This window comes from Melopsittacus undulatus, chromosome 4 (genome assembly GCF_012275295.1).
Source record: "Melopsittacus undulatus isolate bMelUnd1 chromosome 4, bMelUnd1.mat.Z, whole genome shotgun sequence".
NCBI lineage: Eukaryota > Metazoa > Chordata > Aves > Psittaciformes > Psittaculidae > Melopsittacus > Melopsittacus undulatus.
Genome location: NC_047530.1, coordinates 8835006 through 8858148, shown reverse-complemented (window position 1 = coordinate 8858148; position 23143 = coordinate 8835006). Strand labels below are relative to the sequence as shown.

The 23143-nt window shown below is 39.7% G+C and overlaps 1 protein-coding gene across 1 annotated transcript in view; it reads left to right on the top strand.

Annotated features, from left to right (window-relative positions):
• The first annotated feature begins 1760 nt into the window (after positions 1–1760).
• ZNF106 (zinc finger protein 106) overlaps positions 1761–23143 on the top strand; it is a 37884-nt gene continuing 16501 nt past the window's right edge. The window contains exons 1-5 of the mRNA XM_031044534.2: positions 1761–1818; positions 10599–10684; positions 12479–12540; positions 18641–18838; positions 20994–23078. Of these exons, the coding sequence (XP_030900394.2) occupies positions 10631–10684; positions 12479–12540; positions 18641–18838; positions 20994–23078 (2399 nt within the window). The 5' untranslated portion in view covers positions 1761–1818; positions 10599–10630. The remainder of the gene's footprint in view (positions 1819–10598; positions 10685–12478; positions 12541–18640; positions 18839–20993; positions 23079–23143) is intronic.

Sequence of the window (23143 nt, the reverse complement as noted above, 5' to 3'; positions counted from 1 at the left end):
GGTGCTGGTACGGTCCGTGTGTACGGGTGATTCTCCGGACACCGTGCTGCACATGAGGAGGAAGCGTGTCAGCCACTTGCTCGTTGCCAGAGACAAGGAGAGCGGAGTGGGAAAGTTGCCGTTTGGAATCACAGACCTCGCTTTGCAGAGCTGAGGCGGACAGCCCCTCCGACGTGTGCTCCTTCTCGGGCCTGGGTGACTTCTTCCCTGTTCAGCCGCCGTCAGGACCCCTCCGCAGGGCTGCTCCTCGGAGCGCCGCACGGAGGTCTCACACCATTGAGGCCCACAACCGCCTGACGTGGCTCTTGGAGCCAGTGGTGTGCAGACAGTGTAAAATGCTTTGCACAAGTCCTGATAGACATCAACTGCTTTGCCGTTGTCCATCAGTTCTGTAGCCCCATTATAGAAGACCACCAAATTGGTCTGGCAGGATTTGTCCTTGTTGAAACCATGCTGGATGTCACAAACCACCTCGCTGTTTTTCACATGCCCTAGCATGGTTTCCATGAGAATGCACTCTATCCTGTTTCTCACCCGTGTTTTATAATGTCATGCATTAATGTTGCCCCAGCTGGGAGATCTCTGTGCATTAGAACTTTGTCTTGATCATAATCAGCAATATGCCAATAAAGCATTAAAGTCTGAATTTCTCATAATTTCATCTCTTCTTGCAATAAGATAAGGTTTGAGAGCAGCAGGAGCTCCCTTAATTAATGGCTTTAACAGGTCATAAACAGGGACACCTCACACTAAACCATATCACCCAAGTCTTCATCCAGCCTGGCCTTGAACACTGCCAGGGATGGAGCATTCACAACCTCTCTGGGCAACCCATTCCAGTGCCTCACCACCCTTACAGTAAAGAACTTCCTCCTTATATCCAATCTAAACCTCTGCTGTTTAAGTTTGAACCCATTACCCCTTGTCCTATCACTACAGTCCCTAATGAATAGTCCCTCACCAACATCCCTGTAGGCCCCCTTCAGATACTGGAGGGCTGCTATGAGGTCTCCATGCAGCCTTCTCCAGCCTGAACAGCACCAACTTTCTCAGCCTGTCTTCATATGGGCTGTCTCCCTCCTAGTCTGCACGGAGTACAATTTCTATTCTGTACAGTATCAGGGGGCTTGAAAGGCTGCATAAGCATAATTTCAACCTTTTCTCCTAATTTTGCCCTTTTTCTTTCTGAAGTTGATTTTGTAACTCTTCAATTTTCAAAGATATTTTGTATATATTTTGTATATATTCTGTTTTCTTTCCTTTTCCAGTTTCTTCTGTTAGGTCCTGTATCTTTTTGCTATCTTCTGCTCTATGCTGATAAAGAGTTTCTACACAGAAGCCTAATATTTTGCAAATAATTAGTTTTTCATCTTTTTTTTATGGCATCTGTTCGCAATTATTTGCTATTTTACAGCTTCCCAAATATGCCAATTATCACAAGTCAATTCTTCTGGACATGTGAGACTCTGTCATATTCCATGTTTTTGTAAGTAACCAGTGGTACCATTTCCATCCTGCCGACTTCACCGCCAATCCCCCTGCCCAGCCGCTACGCCGGCGGGACTACACTTCCCGGCATGCACCGTGGAGGAGCAAGCGTGCCTCCCGGCATGCAGCGCGGCCACTTTACTGCCGGCTCATTGGCTGTGTTGGTCAGTGGCTCCGCCCCGCCGTGCGCCGCGGGTCTCTGTGGGGTCGGCCCGGGCCGGCGCGGGTTTGGTGAGGTGGGTTGGTTTGGGGACGTGCGGTGCCCGGGTCTGCTCGGTCCTGGCACGGGGATGGACTTTCGGGCCGCTGCCTTGGCGAAGGGTGTGATGTGTGAGTACCGAGGCCGTGGGGAGCAGAGACTGCGGGGAGCTCGGTGGGGGACAGCTGGGATGATGGGGGGTTGCACGGGATGTGGTGGAGGTGAGCGGGGCAGGCCTGGCGTGGGTGGGGGGGCTGCACCGGACATCTTGCCTTGGGGCGGGCATGCGTTTTGCTTTGTGTAGTGAATATCCTTTGTTGCTGCAGTGAATCCTGAACGTCGTTGATCTGTTTTAATACAAGTTTTGCTAGAGCTGGTTTTCTGTTACAGGTGTGTAGCTATCATCAGGTCTCTTCATACCAGCCAGAAGCGTTTCCTGGGTTGGAACATGGCTCTGGGGGCAGAGTTGTTCACTTACCTTTCTTGTAATATATTGCTAAAAGTGTGTGTTAGTGGAAGCATATGCAAATGATAAATACCTGCGAACTTAGAAGAGTGGGGCTGATAGTGTGAAACATTAAGGGTACAATGAAATAAGAGATGTTTAAAAGTAGGGAAGTTTGCATGCAGGCTTAAATTATATTAAGAACCGTTCAGGGGTGCTTATGAGCTTCAACTTGGAAAAGTTTATGAGCATTGGATGAAAGTGTCATTGGTGACTGAAGTTTATACTTCGTTGTTCTTTATTGGTAGTGTTTTGATAACAACGGCCTTATGCAAGTAAGAGATTTCCTTCTCATGTTCCCTCTTGTGCTTTCTGAAATGCAGCTTTAAAGAGCTTTGTAGATCAGGTGAGTTCTGAGGTGTGACCAGAGAGAGAAAAGGATTGAGGCTTTTTGGACTTTGTTTTCAGCATCAGTCCCTGGGACTGCTTTTCCTACATTTCTGCTGTTTTTTTCTGTTCATTTGTTATTTTTTTCAGTCAAGCCTCAATTGCTATATTAAACTAACAGCCTGTTTTGCTGAACTAATAGATCCTACAAAAAAAGCCCACAAAACGAACAAAAAACCCCAAACCAACCAACAAAGAAAAAACCCCATCAACCCCCCCAAAAAAAACTAACCCGGGAAACACTTAAGCCTTCTGAAAATTTAATAGTTTTGCTGAAGACTGAAATTATCTCCCTGTTAGCACTGCAGTATTTATGGTGAATATTGGAGGTTCTAAGAGCCAATGCAGCATGGCTTTGTAATTCATTACCTTGGAAAATAGCCTCTTATTCTGAGGTCTGTTCAGGTAAAGGCAACTAGTGTTGTCTTTTGTTTCTCTTCTTGCCTGGCTGCAACTGGAGTGGCTGTACAAGCCAACTGCATTTGCACCATAGTAGGTGGTATCTTCTAGTGTTCTCAGTTTGAAACAAGTCATTGGTTTTAGGCAAACTATGTAGGTCTGTTACCTGAGCCAATGTGGTGTCTATGACTGAACTTCATGTAATTTCTAGCTGAAATCTCCAGAAATGTTTGAAGAGGTGTCAGCTAAATACATCTTAATTTATGCAGGGCTTTGATATCCAGTACAAAGAATAACAGCTATCACTATTCTATGAATACATATTGTACAAATTGTGAAATCTATGAATACATATTGTACAAATACAAATTGTGTACAGAGATACTAAGATGTGTAGATGACTTGATCTAGGCAAAATTAAGGTATTTTTCCATTGATTCCCCCCCCCTCACTTTATTGTAGAGATAAAATTTATAAGATATCTAGAATAACATTTGAATTTTATTGAAATCAGACTTACATTGATAACATTTTTAACACTGGTGCTCATCTTCTGTAAACTGCCACCAGGTGGTGTCCTAAGATTTAAGATGTTACCTGACTCAAACCAATTACAGGAAAATAAGCGGGTACTATGCATTACAAAAAATGTGTTTTGTTTTTGTGAAAATATTATTCATATTTGTAGTGCAAGTTCTGTTTTCTTTTTCTCATCTAGTCCTAGACTATCTTACATTTTGATTGTACATCCTGAGCTGCTGATATTCAGTCCTGGGGGAACTTCATTACAGAGATGTAAGAATTCAGACAGACTCCTATATTTTGACTACATGGCCATTAATGACTGCTGTCCTAATGTTTGGATCCTTAACTTGAATTTACATGGCACCAGAGCTCCATGTACTGAAGAGTGACCTGACTACCTTGGTCTGAGCACCTCATATCACTCTACAGCTGTTTTTCATATTCTATAGTGACTGTATAAATAGAAAGAGCCCAATGACTGACTGACTGCTTTCCTACATGCTCTCTTAGGTCTATATGGATATTTTTTTATGCAAGTCTGAATCATTTTGCTAAGGCCAGGTATCTGCTCCTGTGGAACTGCAATAGATAGGATCTATAGAGTAGTCTGTTTTGATTTGGCTTCTGAGTAACCTTCTTCTAATTAGTAAAACAGACATAGTATGCCTACCAGTGAAGGTTATTATAAGCTTAAATACCCTAGGAAGGGAAAAAAATGTGCAGCTAAATGTTACAGAATTAAGTTTAAAATTACATGGTGGGTACTTCTGTCATTCTTATAAGGGTCTGTTGAAGACCTTTTTAATGTGACACAAGTTTATAAGAATAAGTTGATTTGAATTATTTTGTAAGTCAGGTGAATATCTAAATCAGTTAGGTTGTTTGTCCTGCATCTTGTGGATCACTGTGTTGCTTCTTATTAAGACTTTGTCTCAATTATTATCAATTATGTTTGAAGCTGTAATGGTAGTAGGCATATAGAGCCAATTCCCCTCCCCAGAGTGCTAATAGGTGATCCAAAAGTAGTCATTTAGGGTGACCTTCCTCCCCTTGGAAGCAGCCACCAGGTTTCATGATACCCTTGTACTGAACTAGGGTGAAATGACACCAAATTACTAGTTTTATGATTTATTAATACAAAATACAAGGCACATGGTTAGATATAATAACGATTATTAACTAGATCAGCAGTCCTGTGCCATGTGTTTTTTTACTTACAGCTAGTCAATATTCAATAAAAAAGAGAAAGAGGGAGAGAAGTATCAGCATAGGTGGATCCAACTGCATTTTATTGGTCTTCTTTATCCAGGGTATTGTTGGTGTTGGGAACTCACCCTAATCTGGGCCCTACACTTTTGTGTTCAGCTCTTTGGGCTGTTAGCCCTAATTTGCATATGAAGAATAGAGAGGCATTGCTATGATAATGATGGACATAGTTTAGTGAGCACTTGCCCAGTTCCATAGTGGGCTTCGGAGGGGGGTCTTCTGGTCTGCACCCCATTCTTAGATTTACTTCAAATAAAAATAGACATCAATGAAAACTCTGTGTTCGTGCCAGGTGTTGCCCTGCCTGTCCTGGTCTTTTGGAGGTATTTCTCTGCACTCCTTATCTTCAGTTGCCTTCCCAGTATACTGAAGCCAGTGTATACTACCTTCACAGTATACACTCCTGGGATAGCATGCAGTTTCTGATGTGTTCTAGGCTAGATAGTTGAGTTGACTACTGCTTTTAACAGGAACTTAAAGAACTTGTATCTGTGAAGTAACTCTTCTCTCCTTGTAGCTCAGTGTCAAAACAGTTGAGCACTTGGATGCTCAGTTATAACATTTGCTGTGCAGTGGTGCTGCTTCAGTGCTGGGAGGGTTTAGGGTACCCTCAGTCTGTCATGAGGATGAAATTTAAATCTTGGAAACCAGGGAGGAATTTACCTTTAAAAACTGCTTCTGGTACAAGTATTTTAATTCTGTACAGTGCATGATAGTGTGATAGAGGAGAATAATGCTGTGAGTCCTTACTTAACTTTAGTAAATCCTTAAGTTTCTCTCTGTTGGTTGGATAAATTGCACAGATTAGCATTTCCAGAAGGAAAGTTAAAATGCCTCCCACATATGCCCAGAAGGAATGTTAAGGTAATTTGTAAAAGTTACTGTGGAGCAAGGGGAGAATCACTTCAGGTAGATCTTGAGATAGTGAGTTCAGATGCCTCAGGGGAAAGGAAAGGTAGCCTTGGAACCTTGGTGCTCTATTCTGCATAAATCCTGCTCGAGGTGATGGTATTTGAGCATCTGGCCTCTGTTATGATAAATTGGTTTTGTACAGCATTCTCACAGCAGTGCTGGGCTTTGATGTTTGGAGCAGTGTGTAATACAGGGAAGTAATTTTCTAGTTATAATTTTTACCCTTAAGAAAATTTCTTACTAGGCTATAATGAAGCATTATTCAGTTAAATTAGCAATCATTGATTTGGACTGCTTGTATATCGTAATTGCTAGTTGGATACAGCTATCAAAGGCCTATCTGGGGTTCTCCCAGTTTTCCTGTAAAATTCTTGGCAAAGTGTGCTGATAATCAAACTATATATGGTCTAGCCTAGCAGTGGTTGTTTAAGTGCTTTCTGGGGCCTAAATGCACTTCCATTCCTAATTGTTTTCTGCAAGAGGCTTGTCTCAAAGTTAAGATGACTTTGTATCTGCCACTTCTTCCCATCAACCGACTAAAGATTTCCTGAATGCACTTTGTGGTAAATTGCTTCTTTCCTCTCTGCTCTCCTCTCCCAGATCTGTGGTAGTTTTATTACTATTCTACAGCTCCAGCTAGGACCTATGCAATCAGTTGCTAAAGGAGAGAAGGAACTGAAACAAGGAACGAGATTGCTGTGAGGAGCTGAGGAACATGTTGCTGCAGAGCGTTCTGTCACAGCTGAGCTTCTAGACTTCCATTCTTGTAAAGTGTAGAGTTTCCAGTGCTATCTGTAGGGACATGCAGCACTTAGGCAGGCCTTTAGACAGGCCAGTACTGCTGATCTCTTTGAGGCCTCCTGAGGATTTCTAGGCAGCTGGAATGCTGGGCTGCCTGCCTCACTCCATGGCACTTGTGGCTTTATATAGTCAGAGTGTTCAGCCACTGATCTGTAGCAGATTTAATCTTGAAGTACATTTTTAATGTATGTTATCCGGTAAGGTTGAATTACTGTGGACAGATGAATGTTGTAGCAGGAAGTAGTCTAATGCCTGATTTTCTTTGTAGACTATTTTTACTTGTGAGAAGTGTGCTCCAAAACCTCTGTAGCAGACTTGCTTAAGTTAATTAAATTTGCGTGTGCTGTTTCCAAGCTCTGGGCAGGTGCAGGATCTGGGCAAGTTACATTTCCATCACATAGCTGTGAAATGCATGTCTTTGAAACAAACAGATACCACTCACTGTTCAGTTACATTCCTATAAAATAGAAAGTTGTTGTGACATCTCATTTGAAAGCTTTACATTTTGCAGTTTCTCTTTTGTATAGTGATGGGATCTTTTTTGGCAAAACCTCATGTTTGTTCTCTGTTTATTTATTTTTGAGTAGTTAATTTTCCAGTTAATGTTCCATAAAAAGTAATTTCCTATTCTGTGCAGCAAGTTGGTAATTTCAAAAGCACAAAATGTTAAATCTGATAAAAGCTTGAAGGTTGCTCAGTGTTTCAAGCTTGGGGCTTTTGTTGTTAAGTACTGAAATATACCTGCATTTTTGTAGGGAAAGTTTGTTCTTAAGTTTCTTGGTATAACAGTTCTGTGATAGAACAGAATAGTGTATGATGAAATGTAATGCAATCACTGACTATGTGATTCAAAAGCTGTCTGGTTCTTGTCACTGTTGCATAGTGAATGAGGGAATACCTTGAATTTATAATGCTTTTCAAAGTATTTAATGAAGTTCTTTTACAGTGAAATTGAAGCAGCTTATTAAAGTGAGCCATGGGTTTTCTAGCAGGATTTGGGAGAAAGCTAAGTGTGATGGGAAGTGGTTTATCTCTATGTGGACAGTAAGTCAAGAGGCATCTGGAAATAGAACATGGGTGTGTCTTCTCCCAGTCTCTATAGCATCTATTGAATCTCTTTACTTCTGGGTTCTTGCCTCTACGGGCTTCTCTCTGGAGGTTAAAGCTTCGTTTTTCATAGTGATATCCAATAGCATTTGAATTCCATTAGTATTTTTAGTACTCTGTCGTAAGTAATGCCCAGTTGGTTGGGCAGTTATCTTAAAACTCTTCCTGTAATCCTCTATCATTACAATATGTTTTAATTAGATAAAACAGGTGTAATGTTAGTTATGCTTGTGAAAGCTTTTTAATGTTACGTGTTCACTTGTGTCGGCAAGTTACTACACTCCACTGCCCTGCTTTTCCTGATAAGTCCCATGCTGCTGTTTTGCCCTTGTGCAGAATAAATTCTGTAAATACTTGAATAATCTTGATGAGATCCTTAACACATGTAGGGTATTACTCCACTAAACTACAAATTAGAGCTAGTGAAGAATGTTGGGGGAAGTACAGGGTATTTTAATCCAAAAGGGAAATATCTGAAATCAATGCAAAGATTAGCACCCTTTCTTTTCAGGGGTAACTACATATTAAAACATCTCTTCTTTATTAGGTAGGTGTTGAAACCTTTGTCAGTTGTGTGTGATAATAAATACTTCTGTTGTAGCTGAACAGATCTGTGGATAAACAGTGTATTGATGATGGCCTTCTATACCCACCTAATAACCTATTGGATAATCATGAGGCTGAAATATCTCATTTTCTGTCTCGGCTCACATTAGCTTAAACTTTCCTTAACTAGTGTCTCAGTTAAAATGTTTCAAAACAAGTAAGACTTTTTGTATGGGGTTTAACATTTTTTGTTCCAAAACTTTGCATTTCTGTGTTCTGATCTTCTGTGAAGGGAGAAGCTTCTCCATGCACATCACTGATACCATCTGCATTTATGTGTACTCTATATGACCTAGGGTGGTGCGAAGTACTGAATTATATAGTACCTTTGCTGGGAGTCATTTGTCAAAAAAAAAAAACCCAGACTGTTACTAATGATTCAAGCACATCAGGTGCCCATGAGATGACTCTAGAGAATGGACATTTAAACACTATCAGGTATTTTAGTGAGATCAAGAATGGCAACCTAGGAATGCTGGTTAGGATGGTTGAATCTCCTTGTGTGTTTTAAGTGTGTTTCATTTTGTATGTTGGTGTGGATGTTTGCAGGGAGAAGACTGCTTTATCTGTTGTCTAAAGTTGAAAGGGCTACTGCATCTCTTGGTTCCTTCGCTTTAAATGGCACAGATGCTGGTGCACATGCAAACTGTAAATGGACATGCATATCTGGAGGAAAAGAGTTACTTGTCAAAGAACCACGTTTTGGAATCAGAAGGGATGTGGTTTTACTGGCTGATTTTTTGTTTGTTTACAGTTGAAGAGGACCACAGAAGGCCAGAGCTGCTTTAACTCTGGGTAATCTGGATTCTGTAAAAATTCAGCTCTTGCCCTTTGCTTGCAGCTTCTATTCAGTATCTGATTCAGAGGGTTTGACATCCCTGATATAGAAGGTTCATGGTAGTTAGAATTAACTTTGTAGGGTAAGATGAGGAGATGAGCCATTAAAGAAGGCTCTTGAAGATTAAGTTTGATGGTAGTAGCTAAGTTATCTCTGAAGTTGACTAATTTAAGATAACAAAGCTTGGAAGGATTTGTCTTTTTGTGTGGAGATGTGAAAATGCCTAGTAGTAAAAAGATACATTTATTTCCTCTTTAGGGTGAGAAACTGCTTCTGCCAAGTCAGTTAAGAAATTACCATAATTCTTGATCATTATGCATTTTAGTGTCTTGTAAGAGAGGGAAAAGGCAAAAATTATACCCTGTTTCTTACACAGACTTTGTACTGTCTTTGTGTTATAACCTAGACTATTATGTACCTCTCTAATTTAATTGCCCTCCTTATGAATTAAACATGATAAAATATGTATGCCATTTAATTTGATCTGCTTTCATTTGCATATATGCAAGTCTTAAGGTGATAAGTATTGAAATGTGTAGTATTCTGGTGCGAAGTTTTGAATAATGTCATACTGTTGGGAGTAATTAATGAAAATCAATAGTTTTTATTAATTACTCTAATACATAAGATGCCATGTACAGCATGGTGTTAAAGAATGTATAGAATCATAGAATAGTTAGGGTTGGAAAGATCATATAGTTCCAACCCCCCTGCCATGGGCAGGGACACCTCACACTAGACTGTATCACCCAAGGCTTCATCCAGCCTAGCCTTGAACACTGCCAGGGATGGAGCATTCCCAGCCTCCCTGGGCAACCCATTCCAGTACCTCACCACCCTCACAGTAAAGAATTTATTCCTTATACCCAGTCTAAACCTCTGCTGTTGAAGTTTCAATCCGTTATCCCTTGTCCTGTCACTACAGTCCCTAATGAATAGTCCCTCACCAGCATCCCTGTAGGCCCCCTTCAGATACTGGAAGGCTGCTATGAGGTCTCCACACAGCCTTCTCTTCTCCAGACTGAACAGCCCTAACTTTCTCAGCCTGTCTTCATACAGGAGGTGCTCCAGCCCCCTGGTCATCCTCGTGGCCTCCTGGACTTGTTCCAACAGTTCCGTGTCCTTTTTATGTTGAGGACACCAGAACTGCACACAATGCTCCAAGTGAGGTCTCACAAGAGCAGAGTAGAGGGGCAGGATCACCTCCTTTGACCTGCTGGTCACTCTCCTTTTGACTCAGCCCAGGATACGGTTGCTTTCTGGGCTGTGAGTGCACACTGCTGGCTCATGTTCATTTTCTCATCCACCAACACCCCCAAGTCCTTCTCCACAGGGCTGCTCTGAATTTCGTTTTCGCCCAACCTGTAGCTGTGCCTGGGATTGCTCTGACCCAGGTGTAGGACCTTGCAGGGTGGTTGAAATGAAATTATGTACGAGAGGTATGAATTCTCTAAAAGAAACTCAGCACAAGTGTTTTTGTGAGTAGTAGCTTACTTTTGCTTAACTTACTAAAACAGAATAATGGAAAAAAAATCCTGAATGTTGGTTCTTATTTTCAATTGCAGATATGGGATAAGATCTTTTCAGCGTAGTAAGCATGGTTCGAGAACGAAAATGCATATTATGCCACGTTGTGTACAACTCAAGAAAGGTAAGGAATTAATGCCTTACCTCCTCCAGTAGTTACTAATCTTAAGATATGAACATGAACTGTGTGTATGAAATGCTTCCATTTTAAAATTGTGCCAAGTGTGAGAGTTTTCTCTTTTACCAGGAATATATTGATCAAGATTTATCCCAAATTGTATATTTGCATGTGCCTCTAGAGTTTCTTTGTTTAAATGAGCTGTGCTGTGTGCTTGCTTCTGAATGCCAAAAATATTGAGGTCTTTGAGTCACTCATGTTGTATAAAGCTACTAAAGTGAAAAGCACTCAAGGTTATTTAGCTGTAAATGGTGATGAGAATACCGTAATACACACATTTTTTGTTCCTTTAGGGATATGTGTGTTTTCATATGGAAGATATGTATCTGCTGTGTGCTACATATCATGTAAAGTCTGCTTTGAAACTGAGTGTTTCTTAATGGGCCTTCATATATTCCTTAGAAACACAGTACATGGAGATATTGCAAGTTCCAATGTATTAATTAACACAACTTTTCAAGGTTGAAGATGTTGCTTACCCTTTGTGTGTAGGATTTCAAGGACTAGAGGAAATAGTAATTAGTATGTGTTCCGAAGCTTTCCAAACGCTTTGGCTCAAATGCCAAGAGAAAGTTTAATCTTCTGAGCTGCTTCCTTTTGCTGAATTATGACTGTTCTTTCTGTTCAGCAGCTCTCTTTCAATAGCAGTAAGTTATAACAGCACGGCAGCTCATACGTCAAGGTTGCTGTAGTCAACAAATTGACATGTGTTAGATACATCTCAGTTTCTGAAGTATATCTAGAGTAAAATTGTATGTGACAATGAAATTTCAGCTGTGTCATAATATAAATAGAGAGACTGCTTGAATCACACAGGAAAACAATGGTTTAAATACTGTGATTCTGGAGAATGATATTGATGAGACTTGTGGTTTAAGCCCAGCCTCTCTCACTCTCCCCCTTCTTCCCCCCTGCTCCTGGAGGGATGGGGAGGAGAATCGAAAGAATGTGACTCCCATGGGTTTTGATAAAAACAGTCCAGTAACTAAGGTATAACAAACCACTATTGCTACCACCAATAATAATAATGATAAGGGAAATAACAAGGGAAGAGAATATAACTACCCACCACCTGCCAACCGATACCCAGCCCGACTGAGCAGTAATCTAGCTCTTCTGGGAAACTGCCCCCAGTTCTACATCCTGGGCATGACGTGCTGTGGTGTGGAATACCTCTTTGGCTAATTTGGGTCAGGTGTCCTGTCTCTGCTTCCTCCCGGCTTCCCCTCCTCCCTGGCAGAGCATGAGACTCAGAAAGTCCTTGGTCAGACTAAACATTACTTAACAACAACTAAAAACATCAGTGTTATCAATGCTGTTCCCAGGCCAAAAGTCAAAAACACAGCACTGCACCAGCTACTAAGAATGAGAAAAATGACTGCTACTGCTGAACCCAGGACAGACTTCAGAAAAAATGAACAACAGTAACTTGTCAAAAATCAGTCTTACAAGCTATGCTTCGTGCACTCCTGTTTGTCTTTTTCCTGGACTTCTGCTCCCCTTCTGCTGAATTCTTATGACTCCTGTGTGTCCTTCTTCAGGAAAGGTAACATTATATAACTTCTTGAGAATGTGAGTACTTGTGCATTCACAGTCATAAAAACAGGAATGACAATTGCTGCAGCCCTATGGGAATAGAGGACACCTTCCTGCAAGTCAAGGGGTTCTCTAAAGTGAGCTTTTCAAATATGATACACTGCTTTGTTTTGACTGATTTTATTTTTTTTCCCTATGTTGAAGGAGATGGAAGAACACGTAAGAAGCATGCTCCACCACAGAGAACTTGAAAACCTGAAGGGAAGGTATGAGAACAATCTTGAATCCTTCCTCTCAGTACATTGTATACGTAACTCTGGAAGAGCTCATGTCCTGTTTCCCATACAAGCTGAACTGCACTGTTTATTTTTATGTATCACTTGTTTGCATGCCCTGTGGTAAAGCTACCAATGGGCATGTTCTCTTAAAATCAAAAACTTTGGGTTGATTCAGAGAAAATTCCAGGAACAAACTCGCCAACAAAGTTTCAAGTTGACAAGTAGGTATTCTTTATTGTGGTGCTGGGAGACATGGGGGGATAGCTCTTCCTAATGTGTATCATGTACTGCTATACTGGCCATCCTTATATAGTCACTGGGCACACATACGTGTTCTCGAGGCTACACATGAAATACATCATTTTCCAGAAAGTTTCCTGCATGCATACAAAAATGTGGTAATGGTCTTTGAGAGTCATTTACTTCTTCCAACAATCTTCATAACTTCTGGCAGTCTTTGAAGCACCAGCTTAATTAACATTACAGACATGGTCTTCTACTCATCAGTTAGTTTAACTACTCCCATCCTGGATATCTAGTCCCAGATACTCCCCATCCCCAAGTCCTATTTTTTTATTCTGTTTTTCTTGCACTGTTTGTACTAAGGTCATAAGGAACTAAAACTATGTCAGCTACCTTCAGGCACATCAGTTGTTTTCCATTACAAAGCCATCAAGCTTAACATTACTTAGAACTGATTACGTTTTATGCTTTTGTGCCTCCTTGTCTCAGGGTAAGCAGTGATGTGGAAGAAGGTTCTCCCATATTCTTGGACTGTAGTGAAATAAGATTAAAGAACCCGTTTTTAAACCTGGCAGTTTCATGCTTTATTTCTTGGAAGCTCTAGAGCTCTGCCTTTGGCAGAATCACAAATAATGGTGGGTTCATTTTTTTTTTAATTTTTTAAAAGTTTTTAATGATGTAGAAACAGTTGTTGATCTTTAAAATGACTGTGAGAAGACTGGTATCTTGGATGTAAAGTCTGCATCTGCTTGAGTGACTGCCTTGTCCTCTGTCATCTTAGTCTGGTTGTTTAGATAAGGGACCTTACCACAGTGGATATTGTTTTCCTTCTATTATCCTTCATTTTATTTGCAACCTTGGGAAAGCAGGAGGAAAGGACTTGAGGGTTGTTCAAATATCATCCTGATCATTTGGAATCAGGGTGTAACCAGAGTGCACTTAAAAGAGCTCTCAGGTGCATGGGTTTTGAGGTAAGCAGAGGGATCAGATAGTCTGCACTGCAGTATTTGACCTACAAACTAATTGTTAAACATCTTGCAGCACAAACTTTATGTGCAAATGATAATTTTCTTTTAAACAGCTTTTAAAAGACTAAGAAGTGATGCTCTTTCAACTGTTAGGGATGTGGGAGATCCATTTTTGTTAGGATATCTTACATCCAAGGAGAAGTTGTAGACTACTTCTGTTCCCATGCTAGCTTTTTATTCATGTAGCTTTTATTTTGCTTTGTGTAAGGTGAGAGTAGCTGTTAGGACTCCAGGCCCCTGCTTTAAAGAGTTAACTATCAAAAAAAGTCTGAGTGAAATTAAGACTCTGATCTATACTATGACAAGTACGAATGCCAATATAGATCAGTTGTGCCAGATTGAATTCAGTAAAACTTTTTGAACTGTTCTGATCTGTAATTTTTCAATAGTAGAGGAAGTTAGAAACTTATTTCTCTTAGTAACTTTTTATATGCAGAGCATATGTATAGCTGCACGAAAGTGCCTGCATTTGGAGTAGAAGATCCTGTTACAGCCATGTCACAGATTAAGACATTTGTTTGAGCCAGCTGTATAATGCTGTATACTGCTGTTTTGTGTAGTTGCTAAGTGTTGCTGTAGTTTGTCTAAATCAGCACCTTAAAATTTCTTTAGGTTAAGATTTTCAGAAAATCTGTGGCATATGTGTATGCCTGTTTATATCACTAATCCAAATTCAAGAGCAGTTGGAAATAAACATGACAGAAGTATTCTCAGTATAAAAACATCCAAAAGCTTTATTCACTGTATGTGTACTTCAGATGGCAGACTCAAAATAAAAAAGTAACTTACTGCAGGACAATAAATAAAAAGATACTGCTTACCTTGAGATGCACGTTAACTGCTGGTAAATATCCTCTGTTGTCTAATTTCAACTATTTTTCATTATTTGTTTGAAGCTTCACAGCAGGTTAGTAAGCTGGGAAAGAATTTGCATCTTCAGAATCTTCATCATCAGCTTGTCTTTAGGCAGAAGTTATGTGGACTCTCAAAGCGGTGAAATAGAAAGAAAGTTAAATAGAAAGGAAATACTCTTTCCCCCTTGAAATTAAATTTGGTTTAGTGGGATTCACAAAATCTTCAAGTTGTTTGGATTAGCAAAGTTGTTCTTGTGTCACATTAAATTTATGAAAGCAGCTTTTTGGAAGCTATTTCTTTTTTGTTTGGTTGGTTTCCAAATAAAAATGGCTTTGTAGTGAAGATGGTAATAAATTCCTCACATTTCCCCTCCTCCCCTTTTTTTTTTCCCCCTCCCTGCTATTGCCATCTCTGTATTCTTGGTTGGTTGGGGTTTTTTTGTTCTGAATTCAGTTAGTTGAAAACAAAACCCAAAAAACCCGAATAATTTTGGTTTTGTCTCTGCTGTGCCCCACACAGCTGGGTATTGGGAGCTAGGAACATTCTGAAAATGTCGCTGGGATTGAGTGCATGGGGGTATTCAAAATCGTTCTTGTTGAGTGTGAAAAGGATTTGTTCTGTTGCTGAACAGCTGGGAAGGGATGGCTCAGAAACCAGAATGTCCTCAGCACTAGAAAGAGACTTAGGGCTTCTGGTCAGCCAACTTGTAGAGCATTTCTGTTCCGGAATTTCTTCTTCTGATGACTGAGATCAGCTTAAAATTTCATGTGTTTCAGCATCTTATTTCTGGCCTTCTAAGTTACTGTTTTACTATTTTTTTTTTTTTTTGGTTTGTGACTCTTGAAAGTAGCAGTGATTTTTAGAAGTTATATATTGTGTTCACAATGGCTTACTTGCAAGTGGTCTGACAATTCCTGGTTTTCCATTTCTGTAAGACTGAAATTAAATTTGTTTCAGCATCGTTACTTTTTCTATTAGTAAGGTACCTGTCTTCAGTACTTCTTTCAGAAGAGTGCATGGAAGATGTTTGTTCCCAAAATGAATAATGAATTTCATTTTTCACTGTGCAGCAGCAGGCTTCTGTGCCTCTCCTCTTCTCTCCCATTTAATATTAGTCTTACAGCCTTGTAAAGCAAAAGCTATTCCAAGTAGAAAATGCGAAGCACAAGCAACAGCCGCCAGAGTGTGGTTGAATTGTGTAACAAAGGATAATGCCATCTTACTACCTTCAAATTTAATACCCAACTAGAACTCGCTTTCTAGACTTCCTGTAAAGAAGAAGTAAAGGAAATGCATGTGTCAGTTCACACTTTTCTCCTTTTAAAGTTAAGTTAGTAATCTCAAGAGCTAGAGTAGTTTTCTGAAATGTTTTAAGGCTGTTCTCTTTTTGAAGTCTTACATCATGTGATGTATAAGGAGAATTGGATGTCAAGTACAAACCTTCAGTGTTTTTGTTGTGATTTGGGTTTTTTTGAAGATTTGGAGGATTTTTTAATTGAAAGCAAAGTAACCCTTTTGTACAAGGGACGTTGAGTCTGCCATCTGAAGCACACATACAGTGAATAAAGCTTTTGGATGTTTTTATACTGAGAATACTTCTGTCGTGTTTATTTTCAATTGCTCTTGGCCTTATTGTTGAACAGGTAAGGTTGTATGGTGTTCCTGTATGGTAGGGAAATAACAAAGACATGATCAGTGTATGTCATGGAGTGTGCCCAGTTCTACTTGATATTAATGGAGATAGGGGAAAGAAAGAACTGAAGGAAGTGTAAATTCCTTTAAGTATAACTATCTGAACTCCTACCAAATTATCTACAATTTAAGCAGTTTTTCACACAGGAAAAAAAATAGTGTCACTTTTTAGGTTCATATCGATTAAAAATAGGACAGAGAAGCCTCGTCACTAGCCACTTGAAGCTTTTCTGTCCAGACTGTCAGGTGGCACAAGAGCCACAGCTTTGTAATTGGAAACTTGCATGTTAGAAGTGACAGAGTTCTTTGTCCTTAGGCCAGCTGTTAACTCACTGGCTTTGTCCAAAGCAAGTAAAACTTTACATATATTTATTTAATTTATAAATGAGGATGATGAAAATTTCATGACAGAATTGAAACATCGGTCTTGGAAGGATTTGGGTTGTTCTCTAAAACCTAATTAGTACCACTGAGATGTTTCTTATTGAAGAGTCCTTATGATTGAAGTGGAACATTATGTAAGAAGAACACCTTTTTCAGCAGGAAGACAAATTTCTATTGGTGGTTTGCCTTGTGTGGTGACCTAAGTTTAAAACAAGTCCTATTAACAGTGCATAGATGTACCATCTATGAGTGTGGAGAGGATTCTTCTGAAGCCATTAGTAAAATTTACTATTGTATTTGTTTATATTTATTGGAATTAATGAGATAGCCCAAGTACAATATGTATGTAGTATCTGAGCTTTGGATATTTGTTAGTAAGCTGAAGTGTGCAAAATGAAGTACACCCCTCTCTGTGGTAGTACAGACTAAATTTGTAAGCTATTGACTTTGTAAATGAAATTTATCCAAATGTTTGATCTGAAAGTAATTAGGCTGCAACATACAAAATAATAAAATGTAAAAGGAGTAGTTTTTAATAACTTGTCCATTTAAAATAGAACACTCTCTAACTGTGTCTGAATGACTACATTGGTTAAATCTTAACTATTTTAGTAGGAAACCCACAGATTTCCAGGATAAATGAAATATGGGTGCTGACACTTCATAAACCACTCTAAGGATATTGGCTTAGTATCTTGAGTGAAAGTACATCTCTTGATCTTTTTATCATTTAATTTTTAGCTTTTCTCTGAAAAATCCCAAGGATTCATGTTGGTCTTTTGCCTTTATGGGTCCTATTTTTTTTTACCCCCATCATGGACTGTGTGATGCTATTCTAAAGGTACTGTTATCAGACTTCAGTCACAAGAGCACCATGGGGATATGCGTAACTGCTTTTATGATTTAAATGGCAGAATTGAAGAAGGCATTATGGAGGCAGGTGGAGAGTCTTAACTTGATTCAGATGAGTTGTTTGCAGCAGATTATGCTTTCATTAAGTTTTTTAACTGATGAACACATTTGCCTTGTTTAGCTTTATTATTAACCATGTATTTCTGTAACAGTGGAGTATTGAAAGGACTTGTCTGGAGAACAGATAAGGTATATTTAGAAATCTGAATATCTTTTTTAAAATAATAATAATAAAAAAGTTGTAACCATAATTCAATATTCACTGAAACATGAGTAAAGCCATTTGTCTGACACAGCTGTCAACTTCCTACAGCTGAAATAAGTTCTGTATTTTTTAAGATAAGTCCTCTAAAGTGGAAAGCAGACCTCATGCACGCTTGAACCAAATAAAGTACAGTGAACTGAAGAAACCCTCTCATCACTCGCTGTGCTGTGGAGTCTTTGGATTCCAGGCAGCAGTCTCAGCTGTCCCAGTTTAGGCTGTGTTGTATCAGGATTGGTTGTATCCATGTACTGCCTCCTCCTTTTTCTAAATTTCACTGGGGGAAGGCTCAAGGCAAGGATTAAATGTAGAAGCTGTCACCAGGCTTCCCCAGTGCAGCTGGCACCATGGATAGGCTTCAGAGCAGCTCCTGCTAGCTCTGTAAGCCTTCCACTCTGCCTCCTCGCTCACTATGTTTCCTCTGAAAAGATTTTGAGTACAACAATTCAAGAAGAATTCCTCTTCCCTGTTAACGCAGCTTTATTACCAAGTCTTTACCTCTTGATTGTTGGAAAAAAATCTTATAAAAACCTGACTATCGAAAAACTAGACCTTGAAAGAAAAAGCCAAAGAAGTCAAGTAACTGAAATATACAGAACAAAACCTAGTTGCCTTGAATTCAAGCACATTCAGAGGAAACAAAGTAAGACCCAGAGGTACCTGCCATGCCTGTTGGCAGTGTTGAAAGTCCACCCTCTGCCTCTCTTCCTAGGGACAGCAGTCATGAATGCCGGGTGTGCAGAGTGACGCTGGTGGGTTTGTCAGCATATGCCAAGCACATCTCCAGCAAGCTGCACAAAGATAATGTTTATGACCATGACAGAAATCAGGAAGAGAAAGAAGAGGCAGAAGAAGAATACCTTGACAAAGAAGTCATTCAACTAATCAAACAAAGGAAGGAACGGAACCGGTGAGTTTCCTCTTGGGTCGTGGAACTGCTATTAACACAGGATATGTTCTTAAGACTTAGGTGCTTGTGAGATTTAAGCTGCTTTTAGCTAGTGTACTTGTTACGACAACAGTCCAGGAGCCCCAGGTGGATATCGTACATTCAGCATGTAAATGTGTTTCTGCTGAATGTTCTTGTTCTGTGGATCTACTAGTGAGGAAGTACAACTGTTCTCCATTATGGATAAAACCAGTCCCCAGTGTGGAATCCTGTGTTTGGAGAGCAGTAACATTTTTATTTTAGTATTTGATACCCATTTCACTGAAAGACTTAATAAATGTGACAGTAGTGCTAATATTGTTGGGGTGGGAGGTGGTTTTAGGAACCTGGCCTTTACTGAAAACTGTTGCTGAACATGCTTTGTTATAAAAATTTAATCTGTTTTTACAGTGAGTTAGATTGTTCTGCCAATGTCACACTGAAATCCCATAGTCTTTCAGTGAAATTTCATACCTGTTTTATCTTAAGTAAGCTAAACATAATTCTAGTGGCTCACTATGAAAGAGAAGTATTGCCTTTTATCTTCCATGTGATTCTAGAAGTGTGCATTGCAGTTGAGAATGTATTGTTTGAATAGTCTAACAGCATGGTGATGGTATGGAAGGAATATATGATTTTTGAAAGGAACTCTTGCTTGCTGTGGCTAAAAATTTCAACTGGCATTTCCCAAGTGCGAAATCTGTGGGGTTTATTTGGTTTTGACACCATTCTGTCATATTAGAGTGTCCCTGTACTGCAGGATGGTAATGTTTTCATATTGGTAGCAATGTCACCACAGGTTTTGTGGTAAAGGAGTAATGTTGCCGGTACAGTGGTATTCTGAGGCAACTGAAATCTTAGAAAATCTCTCTCTACTGTATGCCAGTTTGAAAGGGGAAAAAACAAAAGTACATGGATTGAGTTACTAATAACAGCAAAATTGTTTCCATTAGATCATAATCTAGTTGAGTCAGCTCCTAGAACTAGCAGTGTCACTTAGACATTGTTGGGTTTTTTTTATTCCTTCTCTTACAACTCACTTTATTTTATGCAGGAGGCCATTTCCTAGTAGAGAGTAATTATTTGTGAATCTTTTAGCAAAACTGGAGCAGTTTAAAAGCTTAGGAGGTGTACAATATCAATATTCTGTCTATTCAAAAGTGAATCAATTGGTTTTGATTAATAGTGTGAAAGTATCCTGCTGTGCTTGTCCAGGGATCTAGGGTATTTCTATAATGTCAGAAAGAAGCATTTCTGTAATCAGGTTTTTTTTTGAAAAACTTTTTAAAAAACCCTCCTAATTGGTTGAATAAATATTTGGAACATTTAGGCTGCTGAGCCTGGGAATAGCTCTTGGTGTTAGGGCAGCATTTATCTTTAAATGTACATGTGATAACTTACCACATGTTCATGGTAAGTTGCCAAGATAAGTACTATCCAAAGGGCAGTAGGTAGTGCTGCTGGGAGGCTCATACAGACTGAGCATTGCATGCTGTAGGCTGTTCAAGTCTGTTAGTTAAAACAAGACAAAATATTTTTGTATTTGAGGTGCAACTTGTGGATGTTTTACATCTTGTGTTTAACCTCAGCTTTATGGACTGAGACATGATCTCAGTAGTTTTTTCCAGTAAGTAGGATAACTGCTTTTCCCAGCCTAACCTTCACTCTATTCTGTATCAGTTCCTTCAAGTTACTCCATCTAATACCAATGGAATAGTCTTAAGGAAAATAATAATTTCACTATGAATGATTTTTATCAATATTACTCAAATTACAAAGATCACATGGCAGAAAGAAGCTTTCTTTTTGTTTGTTTCTTAGTAGTCCAGTAACTGGTAAATAAAAGGTAAATAGAAGTATTTAAGAATTAGTCTGTTGAACTGTCCCTGCACCAAATCAGTTGTTCCTGTAAGAGCAGTTTTGAAATGTCATGTTGAAGTAAATGTACAACCTCAGTTTTGAAAGTCAGACACTACAGAAGCCTGAACAGCAAAGCAGCTAAAGAAGTTATCTCTGGTTTCTCTTTACTAAAAAAAAAAAGTTTTCTTCCCACTGCAAATAAAAAATATGTGGTTTGTGTGTTCTTGGATTTCAGTGGATGACATCAGAATTTAGGTTTTTCTCAATTGTTTTGTAGGCAAACTGAGCCAAGCTGTGCAAACCAAGAATTAGAATGTGATGACAGGAGGTCACAGAGAAGGCGAGAAGAAAGAACTACTTACAAAGGAAGAGAAGCTTATGATCAGTCATCATGGTATCATCATAATGGACCACAGAGGGACAGGAACTGGGAAAATTATGATTATATTAGTCCTAGACAAGGCAATTTTTCACACTCTCAGTGGAACCTTAACAGACATTCAGGTGGCTCAAAGGAACGCTTTGGAAGGCATCAGAATGTTTCAGGAAGCTCTTCAAATTGGCATAACTATGGGAATTCTGGAAGTGCTTGGCATCCAAGTAGGTGGGGAGGAGGAGCATCAAATTGGCATCACAGTGCTAGGGAGAGAAATTCTACTTGGCACTTGGAAGGAGCAGGTAATTTTTCTATTTGGAATTCTAAGTGTTACGGAGGAAACTGGAAATCTGGTCCTCATGGTACAAATGGCTGGAATTTTGGAAGCTCAGCAGATAAGTATTCAGTAGAACCTGTTAAATATAATAAGGAAAGATACGCATGGCAGGAGAAAGACATTGGTGTTCCACCATACAGAGATCGAAAACATAGGAAGGACTCGCTTGATTTTACTAGTGATAAGTTTCCTTTTGAGGGGGCTTTGGATTTTGGTACATTAAAGCAACCAGAAAGCAAAACTTCAAGAGCCAATGGAAAAAGTGGCAGTCCTTCCAGAGATAAAATGCATCGCTGGACTCCCTACCCATCCCAGAAAGCTGCAGAGCAGCAACTGTGGTCTGAAGATAATGTATCTAAAACTCCAGATAAAATGGAGTCTGTATCTATGCCTCCTACTGATTCACCAATGAAAGAAAAAACTTGTGAAGTCAGTGTTAGCCTTTCAAAACCTAAAAACTGGGAAGCATCTTCCCCTTCTAATGTGACCTCGGATCACCTTGAGTCTTGCAAGGTAATGAAAGACTGTGCCAGTGGTGAAAAGCCTGACAAAACTGATGGTACAAGTAATAAGATGCCATCGCTGAAGTTCCCTCTTCTGAATATCACAGATATTATGTTATCTTCTCCAAAGCAAGACAAAAACAGTCTCTTAAAAAATTTCAAGGTTTTGTTATCCTCGGCTAATGGTGAAGAGCAGAATCGTTTGAATGCACTGAACTTGGAAACAAACAGTTCCTCTTCTTATTCATCGAAGCTTCATAGTGCATGTGCTGATAACTTACAAAATAACAAAGATGTGCTTGGTAGCCATCTTAAAGAGACTGTTAATAACTTATGTGAAACAGAACAAAGCCCCAAAGATATTCAGTCCACCCATTCCTTGCAAAATGTTTCCTTAAGCTCTTGCAAGGATGCAAGTGACCAGAATAAGGAAGAGATTGGGAAAACACCGCCAAAGGATGAGTTCAGACTAGATCCATTAGAAGATGTGAGCGATGATAATTTAACAGGAGGTGAGAAGTTAGAATCAAGAGCTGAAAAGTTGCGTTCTTCTGTTAGTTCTTGTTTACCCTGTGACACTCCAGGAGGTAAACCTGCTACCTCTGAAAAGGGTGATGATGAAAAACTGGCTGCTTCAAGTATTGCTCCTGCTGATCTAAAAGATTCTGTGTTTCAGATGGACTCCACAGTTTCTCCATCAAACAGTCAGAACCATGAGCATGTAGATTTGAAAACCTCCTCGCAGGACCGAGAAGGGGATGAAGAGCAGGTCAAGTCACATGATCACTTTGAAATGGAAGGGTTTGAAAATCAATCAGATCATGAACTGCAAAAAGGAGGAGGCCAGTCACTGGGCCTGCTTCCTGATTTAAGCAAACTTGGCCTCCCTGCGTCTCTGCAACGAGACTTGACACGACATATTAGTTTGAAGAGCAAAGTTGGAACACATCTTCCAGAGCCCAATCTCAATAACGCACGGCGCATTCGGAATGTGAGCGGCCATCGAAGAAGTGAAACTGAAAAGGAGTCAGGACTTAAACCCACCCTCAGGCAGATTCTTAGTGCTTCCCGGCGAAATGTAAACTGGGATCAGGTCATCCAGCAGGTAACCAAGAAGAAGCAGGAACTTGGCAAAGGCTTACCAAGGTCAGTAGCTTTCGGAACTAACCATGCCTCTCTCTGAGCATGTTCAGGGGGAGGGTTGTTTCTTT